This window comes from Myxocyprinus asiaticus, chromosome 14 (assembly GCF_019703515.2).
Source record: "Myxocyprinus asiaticus isolate MX2 ecotype Aquarium Trade chromosome 14, UBuf_Myxa_2, whole genome shotgun sequence".
Classification (NCBI taxonomy): Eukaryota; Metazoa; Chordata; class Actinopteri; order Cypriniformes; family Catostomidae; genus Myxocyprinus; species Myxocyprinus asiaticus.
Window position 1 is genome coordinate 22,294,286 of NC_059357.1, and position 9,381 is coordinate 22,303,666.

The 9,381-nt window shown below is 37.9% G+C and overlaps 2 protein-coding genes across 3 annotated transcripts; one reads left to right on the forward strand and one right to left on the reverse strand.

Moving 5' to 3' along the window:
* Nucleotides 1-54: 54 nt before the first annotated feature.
* On the reverse strand, nt 55-1,561 carry LOC127451809 (protein SGT1 homolog). The gene has a single exon (XM_051716766.1). It carries the CDS (start codon nt 1,419-1,421, stop codon nt 465-467), a length of 957 nt encoding a protein of 318 aa, XP_051572726.1. The 5' UTR covers nt 1,422-1,561; the 3' UTR covers nt 55-464.
* Nucleotides 1,512-7,823, forward strand: LOC127451807 (THO complex subunit 6 homolog). 2 transcript variants are annotated; one of them, XM_051716763.1, is made up of 14 exons: nt 1,524-1,650; nt 2,620-2,721; nt 3,057-3,148; nt 4,171-4,235; nt 4,876-4,979; nt 5,106-5,143; nt 5,299-5,347; nt 5,596-5,667; nt 5,796-5,898; nt 5,996-6,045; nt 6,200-6,262; nt 6,490-6,600; nt 6,736-6,864; nt 7,612-7,823. In XM_051716763.1, the coding sequence occupies exons 3-14, from the start codon at nt 3,066-3,068 to the stop codon at nt 7,690-7,692; spliced, it is 948 nt and encodes a 315-aa protein (XP_051572723.1). In that variant the 5' UTR covers nt 1,524-1,650; nt 2,620-2,721; nt 3,057-3,065; the 3' UTR covers nt 7,693-7,823. The 2 variants fall into 2 exon arrangements, with proteins under 2 accessions (XP_051572721.1, XP_051572723.1); XM_051716761.1 differs by lacking the exon at nt 2,620-2,721 and having other exon boundaries at nt 1,512-1,650; nt 7,612-7,815.
* The last annotated feature ends 1,558 nt before the right edge of the window (nt 7,824-9,381 follow it).

Consider the following 9,381-nt stretch of genomic DNA (forward strand, 5'->3'; position numbering starts at 1 on the left):
GCAAAAGAAAGAAAATCATACACATCTGGGATGACATTAGGATGAGTAAATGATGATCAAAATCATTTTGGGGTGAACTATCCCTTTAATACAAAAGCAAAGAATATCCAGTGAGACCAAAGAGATTTTTAGTTAAAATGCTCAACATACATTTTATTTTAATGAGATTCTGAATTACATAGAATTCAACTTGTCTCTGCAGTGAAGACTGCTGAAACATGCCTTAAGAAAGAAAGAAAGAAAGAAAGAAAGAAAAAGGGGTTTGGGGTGGGGGGGTAGAACAGGGCATGGTGCTTTAAAAATGTAATTGGTATTCATTTTTTGTGAATCCATAATCTATGCTGTAGTCCAATACCAGGATTATTCAGTCTGTAATAGTGGCTTAATAAGGAGGCAGAATGGACCAAAATTAGGCCTTAAATCTGATTATGGTAGAGTGCCCAATGCCATCACCTTTCTTCCCTTTAATACTTCTTAAACTCTACATCATCTGGTGGGTTCATCTCTACTTTCCTCTTGCCAACATCTGTCCAGTTAGTGCTAAGGACTGTGCCTCCTGATTCCATAAAGGACTTGTTCATTGCCCGCTTGACCTCGTCCGAGCCGTCTGAGTAGATTTGCTGGAACAGCTTGTTGAGTGCAGCATCTCCCTCCAGGTTCTCGCTTTTTTCCTCCTCTTTGATTTCACCCACCACCTTGTCCCAGTTGCGTGTGTAGTGGGAAGATGATGGGTATTGGTTGGGAGTGAAGTGCTTCACGTTGGGCAGTGTGCCTTCTCCCTCCAGTTTCTCCCACCGAATGGCTTCTGTCTTCTTCATCTTGATCTCTATCTTGGTTGTGAGAATCTTGTAAGTGCTCTGTCCTGGGACCACAGGATGCAGAAGATGGACCTTTAAGTTGTAATCTTCTCCTGAAGGAAGATTTACTGCAGCTGTAAGCTCCCTCTCACCAAAGCTGACAGTCACATCTTCCTTCTTGACATTTTTTACCATGATGGTCACTGCCACGTGCGATTCTGTCTGGTACCAGTCATGTTTGACATGCATGGTTGTAGTTTCATTTTGAATGAGTGTTGCCATTTTCTCCTCACAGCGCTGGATCCATGTTTGCAAGACTTCATTGGAACCGTCAAGCTCCTTTCCAGCTGTGAGGGCCTGATGTGCAGCACTGAAGTTATTAAGGCAATACTCTGCCATACCTGTTCTTAAGAAAGCAAGTGCCAGACCTGGCTGCAGCTGCTGGGCTTTCTTGGCATCGTCAATTGCTCTGTTGTATTCTTCTAGTAGCACATAGGCGTAAGCTCGCTGGCAAAGCCATTCAGCATTATCAGCTTTCTCTTCCAAAGCCTCGTTTAGCTCTTTAAGAGCTCTCTGAGGATCCTCGTCTATGAAATTGTCGGTGAAACTCCTGCTGGTTGCCATGGGTCAGTACTTTCACTCTGAAGCTCTAGAAAGTTCTGAAAGAGACCGAGATGCTAGCAACGCTAACAAGGAAGTTGTACATTGCGTCATATTTACGCGACGGTGTTTTGAAATTGGAATGAGCAGCATTGGCAACACGAAAAGGCTTTGTATGGAAATCCACTAAAATTGTTTCTCAACTTAGACTGACCAGAGTATCGTCAGCTCCGGGAAGATGGGTCCTGTTGAGGTAAATTATGTACTTAGTATAAATTTGTCCCTGTCTAGCTGCAGGAGCGCAAGCACAAAGTAGGTAAAATCGTCTCGACACAGTGCATAAGACACTGGCCATTTTTTTTTTTTTTTTTTTTTTAGAAATGGCTCATACATTGGTAACACTTTACAATAAGGTTCCATTCGTTAACATTAGTTAATGCGTGTATCTTGAACTAACAATAAACAATAAATATACGGGTCTTTAGAGACCCCGCACTTACAGTATATCTATCACAAATGGATCTACAAAATGCCCAGATAGTGTATAATTTAAAAAATATTTCCAAGACCATTAGAAAATAATAGAATAAAATAAATTTTGATGTTTTATATTTAATACATCAAAGAGATAATGCAATAAATCAGGACAAATTTAGAACAGGATTCAATACTTTCACACTGAAATGTCATGACATGCAACTGGCTGTTAAACACTTACTGAGCTACACATAACATAAGATACACACAAGTATTTTCTCAGGCACTTATTGAGTCTAAATAGATGCATAACTTACATAATTTCAGTAGTACACCCAAATGACAATAGGCATATCATACTGTTCATGTGTTGGACTTAGCACAGTTTACTTCCATGTTGTTTCTCCATCACATCGTAATGTCAAATGTAAATGAAGCCAGTCACTGAAACATCAGCACCACCTTGAGTAAGAAATAGCATGTATAATATGTATGTGTACACGAATATGGAATACTGATAATTCACCATTGTTGCACAGAAAATCAACTTGATCTATAGAAATTATTTGTATGAATATAGTACTATTTTCTCTTGTAATAATCTAATAAATATATATCCTGTGATAGTAAACTTATATAGATATGAAATAATCATAAAAATATAATTTATGGAAGTGCAAAAACAATATTTATTTATTTGCAATTTGTGCTTTTTTTTTTTTTTTTTTTTGTGCTACACTATTAGTAAGACAGAGATTGAGGTATACTAAAGAGGTGTGGACACAACTCCAAAAAATAGAGGAGGTACAGTGGGTGGAATTAGGTCCTGGGTCACTAAAGATCCAAGGTATGTTTTTAAGGGGTAATTTTACTTAATAAAAATATAATTGTTTATTGTTAGTCTGTAGTGCATTTACTAGTGTTAACATATACAAATTTTGATTTAAAAAATGTATTACTACATTTTGAAATTAACATTAACCAAGGTTAATAAATGCTTAATAAGTATTGTTCATTGTTAGTTCATGTTAACTTATGTTGTTAACTAATGTTAACAAATGGAACCTTAATGTAAAGTGTTACCAAACATCTTTGATGTCCCAATAACTTGTATACATATTTGATCTTGAATTCAAAACAAAATGTCAGCAGTGTCCTTTACATATGGTTATCTTTTCCCAGCTCCTGCATATGTCCGTGTTCTCTCAGAGTTTCTCCCCCTGTGGCCGTTTCCTTGCAGCGGGTAATAACTATGGAGAGATCGCCGTGTTCAGGTGAGATAGCAGATTAAAATGCTTCCTAACAACAGAGAGCAGTATGAGTTAGTGGTGGTGATTTTGATTTATTTCAGTGACTCAATTCTTTTGATTCCGTTCACCAAAAAGTTTCGTTCAGATTCGTTCATTGATTTGTTCACTGACCATTTCTTCAAGTTACGCCTTTGCGCCTGCTGGTGGGGCCAAATAACCGTCTTTTAAGTAATTGCATTGAACCGAAAGCAATACATTTTGACCAGAACAAGTCAAATGATCCTTTATTACAATTCTACTGAGAGACTTCAGCACTGCAGAGTGTTAAACATCATACATCTTTCCCCACATATGACAACAAAGCATATCTATCATACTGTGAACTGCTGAGCACGATTTTTTATCAAGCTATACAAAAAAAAAAGGACAACAATACTAGCCTAAAAATAATAATGAGTTTCAATAATGTCCGTATGTCATTGTAATGTGTGGTCATCACTCACTTTTATTCATAATTCATCCGGCCCCTTTTCTTGTTGAACGAGATTGACGATATGAACGAACGACATGCAGCTCCTCCTCCCGGTCAGCAGATCATTGTTCATGATGACTGATTCGTACATGTCAGTAGCGAATGAGTTTACCAGTACACTCAGTTAGTTCACAACATGAAAGGAATGATCGACTAGTTCAGTTAAGGGTTGTATTCGTTCAGTGGGTCAAACCGATGATATGCTCCTTCACAGCGTGCACTCGAATGCTATTGGCTCATGCTATGGTTAGTCTCTACAGGCATGAAAAGTAGCAGAGCTCATTAGCTTCGAAAGGGAGAGACGTCAGTGAACGAAAAATATGAGTCAGTGTATGGAGGTGAACGAGAATGATTCATTCACTTGAAAGATACTTTCACAAATGAAACATCACTAGTTTGAGTGGTGTTAGCCTTTGGACCCCTTCATGTTTGTTGCTTCGGCCCCTTTTGTGGGTGCTGAAGGTGAATGGCTGGTTTAAAAGTGTTGTTTTAGGAACTTCTCCGCTTCTTGCAGTCTTTCAGCAGCACTGAGTCCAGAGGCATCAGAGGGAAGTCAGAAGCCCATCCTTAACTTCACTGGTTAGACTCCGATTTCATTTATCACAAATAATAACTATTTTTAGCATTACAAAATATTGCCTGTATTATCTAGTATTATCTGTATTATCTTCTCACGAACGATATCCGGAGAGATTCTGTTCAAATAACACTTCTTATTAAAACTAATTTGACACATTAAAGTGATAGTTCACCCAAAAGCAAAATTCTCTCACCATTTACTCACCCTCATGCCATCCCAGATGTGTGTGATTTTTTTTTCTTCTTCTGCAGAACACAAACAAAGATTTTTAGAAGAATATCTCAGCTGTGTAGGTCCATACAGACCTAGATAGCTGAGATATGATCTGTTGGTCTTTTCCACCCAAAATCGATTGGATTGTTCAGAAGACATTGATTAAATCACTGGAGATGTATGGATTACTTTTATGCTGCCTTCATCTCCTTTTTGGAGTTTCAAAGGTCTGATCACTATTCACTTATATTGTGTGGACTGAGATATTCTTCTAAAAATCTTTGAAGAAAGATAGTCATAAACATCTTAGATGGCATGTAAATGATGAGAGAATTTTCATTTTTGGGTGAATTATCACTTTAAAATAAAATATGATGACAGTTGAAAGAGGGCTTCACTGTCCATTTTTCTACTTTATTTTTTCAGCTCACGATGGTCCAGTATTCTCTCTTCTTTCCACGGACACTCATCTTCTGAGTACTGGGAATGGAGAGATCAGTGCCTGGAGTTGGGCAGAGCTCATCAAAAAAGTAAGTCCAGTAAATGTTCATGGATGTTTAACAGTTTGGTGAAACTATTTAAGAACAGGAAGATTTTGAACTTGGTCTATGAACTTGAAAAATGTAAGCTCTGCACTTAAATCTTTGTCCCCACAGAATACCAAAGCTGCATGGACACGGAAACCCAATTACGAGTGAGAGACTGTCCATAATTGTATCATTCTGACTAGCATATTGTGTGTACATTCTGGTCATGACAAGATAATTGATTGCTCCTTTTAAGACTCTCATCACTGTGTTCTAACTAAATGTGACCTCAAATATTTTTGAAATGTATCATTATATACAGGACTAGTCTTGAAATCCCAGAGATCAATGCAATGATCATTAATTCAAAGGTTTGTACTAGCTGATACACATTTATCCCTTGAAAGACAATTGTTGATATGTAGATGCTTTATGGAATCATAATGTTTTGTAATAACCAGTAATTAGCGTAATCACTCCAGGTAGTGAGATTTAATGTCAACACATTTATATAATTATCATCTATATTTGATATATATAATATTTATTTATATCATTATATGATTAATATTATTGTGTGCGTCTATATATCTCTTAGTTTCACTGTTGTTTTCCCCAGGACAACAGCTTGATAGTTGGAGGGGGTGACAATAACATTCACATCATGGACATGGAGAGCGGTGTCTTCAAGGTTGGAACAAAGTCAAGTAATCATTTAGACTAACCTATGAACACATTTCACTTTTTTGGCATAAAATAAATTACAACAGATTAGAATGCCACTAATGTTGCTCCAATGTGTTTTGTTTTGCTCTCCAGTCTGTACTGAAGGGCCACACGGACTACATACACTGTCTGTCCTTTAGAGAGAGGGAAGGGGAGATACTCTCTGGTGGGGAGGATGGTGCTGTGAGGATATGGGGTCAGTGAATTGCACACAAGAGTTTTTATTCCTCTTACTCCTCTGTAATAGAATTAAACGAACAGAATTTTTTATGGTTATATACTCCCTCCCTCAGACTGTCGGACAAAACAGCCAGTTCACTGTATTGAAGTTTGCAAATATGAGGTAAGACACTCAGATACTTATGGAAAAGCTAAAGGCCTGTATAGACACTCATTATAGAAAGCTAAACAATGCAATAATGTATTGTTAAGCAGAATCTACAACATCGAACATCCCATGTTCACTTGTTTTCACTTATTCTGAAATGGCGGTTTAGGAATGTGCACGCCCCCAGTTTGGGAAGTGGATTAGCTGTCTTGCTACAGACTCTGATTGGATGGTAAGTTGGAGTTGTTAAGTTTTATTGGTTGGCAGATGTTTATTTTGTATCTGACTTCTCTGCATTTTTCTGTGTATGTTGTGACATGCTTGTTTTTAAATACCTCCATTACAATCTGCCTGTTTTTTTTTTTTTATGGTCCACTGCTCCTCTGGAATGCCCCTCTATGTATGTTAAGATGCAATAATGCCCCTATTGTTATGAAATGTCATCTGTTTCCGCTTTAGCTCTGTGGTGGAGGACCATCACTCTCATTATGGCACCTTCGTTCCATGTCCCCCACCTCTGTCTTCCCTCTGTCTGGCTGTCAAAGGGAAGCTGTCTTTTACCAGGATCTGGTGAGAGGAACTACTTTTCAAAATAAAGTGTGGTTATAAAGGTGTTGTATTTTGGTTGAAAGTAGAGCTTATTGGATGGTTAAAATATTTTTGTGTGTATGTGTGTAGCTATTATGTTTTTTTGTTTGTTTTTAGATCTTATCAGTAGGCGAGGGTCCATATTTGTCCCATTGTTTACATGGAGGCACCGTGAAAGCTCAAATTCCTTGCACTCCTTCTTCACTCAACACACTGTCTCTCAATCTCAAAAACACTGAACTCAGGGTAGGTGCATCTAGTATGTTCTCGTTAATAACCTCAATACATGAATCAAAGGAATATTCTGGGTTCAATACCAGTTAAGCTCAATCGACAGAGTTTGTGGCATAATGTTGATTACCACAAAAAATGATTTTGAAATCTGGATTACAGTGATGCACTTACAATGGAAGTGAATGGGGCCAAGTTTTGGAGGGGTTTAAAGGCAGAAATGTGAAGCTAATCATTTTATAAAAGCACTTATATTAATTCTTCTGTTAAAACTCATGTATTATTTGAGCTGTGAAGTTGTTTAAATCATAATTTTTAGGGTAGTTTTAGGGTTTATGGTGTTACAACGTCTTGACAACTAAGTTATAAAATTGGATATAACGTTACACAGAAAAGATTAGCAAGCGTTTTATCACACTAAAATCTTGTTGACACTCATTGTTTATGTATTGTGGCTATTTATACTTTTAAAACTGTGAGTATTTCAACATATACATATTGGCCCCATTCACTTCCACTGTAACACAGATGTTTGCTTTTTTTAAAGAAAAGGAGGGACGAGCCTAAATACATTTTTGTGGTAATCAACATTATGCCACAAATGCTGTCAATTAAGCTCAATTTGCATTGAACCCAGACTATTCCTTGCAATAGCATGTACTGTTAATCACAACAATGTCTACTACAGAATGCATGCAGTCCAGTTAAGTATTGTAAATGCAAATGCAATAATTGTAACTTTAACCCTTATTCATCTTACAGGTTATGACAGTAGGGGGGAGCAGTCACCAAATTGATGTGTTTACCAACTTCTCCTACAGAGCCTTTTCTCTGTCATTCTGAACACCCACACATACACTTGTTTTCTAACTGTCCTTCTGAATTAATTGAAATGATTAGTAGAATCCAATTACACCATGTATTTTTTTTAATAATAAACTATTTTGGTTATTTTTCAATGGTTTTGAATATGTGTCTTTTGCCTTTTGTAAACACTGAATCATGCATTGTAACTTGAAAAGGCCTTTAAGATCATTTTTACTATTTAGTTTGAAATAAAGGCTGTGTTTCAAAACCTAGTGAGCTGCCTTCCTAGGCAGCATCTTTATAGGCTTCTGATTCGAGCGGACTCAGACATTTGCACCTATAATAGCCAAATTTCCTTCCTAGGTAGGCAGCTTATTAGGTTTAGAGACTCATCGTTTACTCATCCAGCACTGTTCCCCTTATAGCAAACATTAACAAAGGTAACCCATCTGCCCAGTCTAAACCTGATTTACAAGTTGAACCAGTATCAGTGGTAAATGTTGCTGATTATCCATGTACCCCTGAAGTGGACGGCTTGGTGGATAAAAATTCTCTTGTGAGAGATTGTCAAATTCTGCTGTTCTGACCACAATGGACTCATATCTGTCTTATCTACCTGATGACCAACGTATTGATATTGTTGAGTCGATCAGAATGTATCCCACACTGTTTCATGATGTTTCCCCCCAGACCACTGTGTTGAGTCATGATATAGATGTAGGTGAGTGTCTACCCATTAAACAACATCCGTACCGTGTGAATCCTCAAAAGGCAGTTAATGAGAGAGGAAGCTGATTATTTATTGCGTCATGGTTTTGCTGTGTCCAGTCAGAGTCCGTGGAGTTCACCATGCTTGCATGTTCCAAAATCCGATAACTCCCTGCGATTCTGTACGGACTATCGGAAGGTGAATAGCATAACCAAACCGGATTCCTTTCCTCTTCCCAGAATGGAAGACTGCGTGGATAGTGTAGGTTCATCACATTATGTCACAAAGTTAGATCTTTTAAAAGGTTACTGTCAGGTACCTTTAACACCCCGTGCTAGTGAGATCTCTGCATTTGTTATTCCTGACAACTTGCTTAATTATAAGGTCATGGCGAACGGAATGCAAAACACTCCCGCCACCTTCTAGTGTTTGATGCAAAGGGTTATGTCAGGAGTACAAAATTGTGAAGATACCTTGACGACATTGTAGTTTATTTTTTGACTTGGAAGGATCATCTCAAAACGCTAGAAGCAGTGTTAAAACGTTTGACTGAAGCTTATTTAACGTTGAACCTTGCCAAATGTGAGTTTGCACGGACAGTTGTCACTTACCTTGGCAAAATAGTAGGGCAAGGCCAGGTACGGCCTGTTGTGGCCAAGGTCTCTGCCATCATTGAGTTTCCCTCTCCTACAAACAAACGCGAGTTGAGGCGTTTCTTAGGGATGACAGGTTACTATAGAGGTTTTTGTAAAAATTTTGCCTCTGTAGTTTCACCCTTGACAGATCTCTTGAGTGCCGAACATAAGTTCGTATGGAGCCCTGAGTGTGAATCTGCTTTCTATGCAGCCAAAGATCTTTTGTGTAATGCTCCAGTTCTGTCTGTCCCAAATTTCACCTTTCCATTTAGTCTGCAGGTAGATGCCAGTGCTCATGGAGCGGGTGCAGTGCTTCTACAAGAGGATAGCTCAGGTATTGAACATCCAATATTCTATTTCTCTAAAAACTTCTCAAAATGC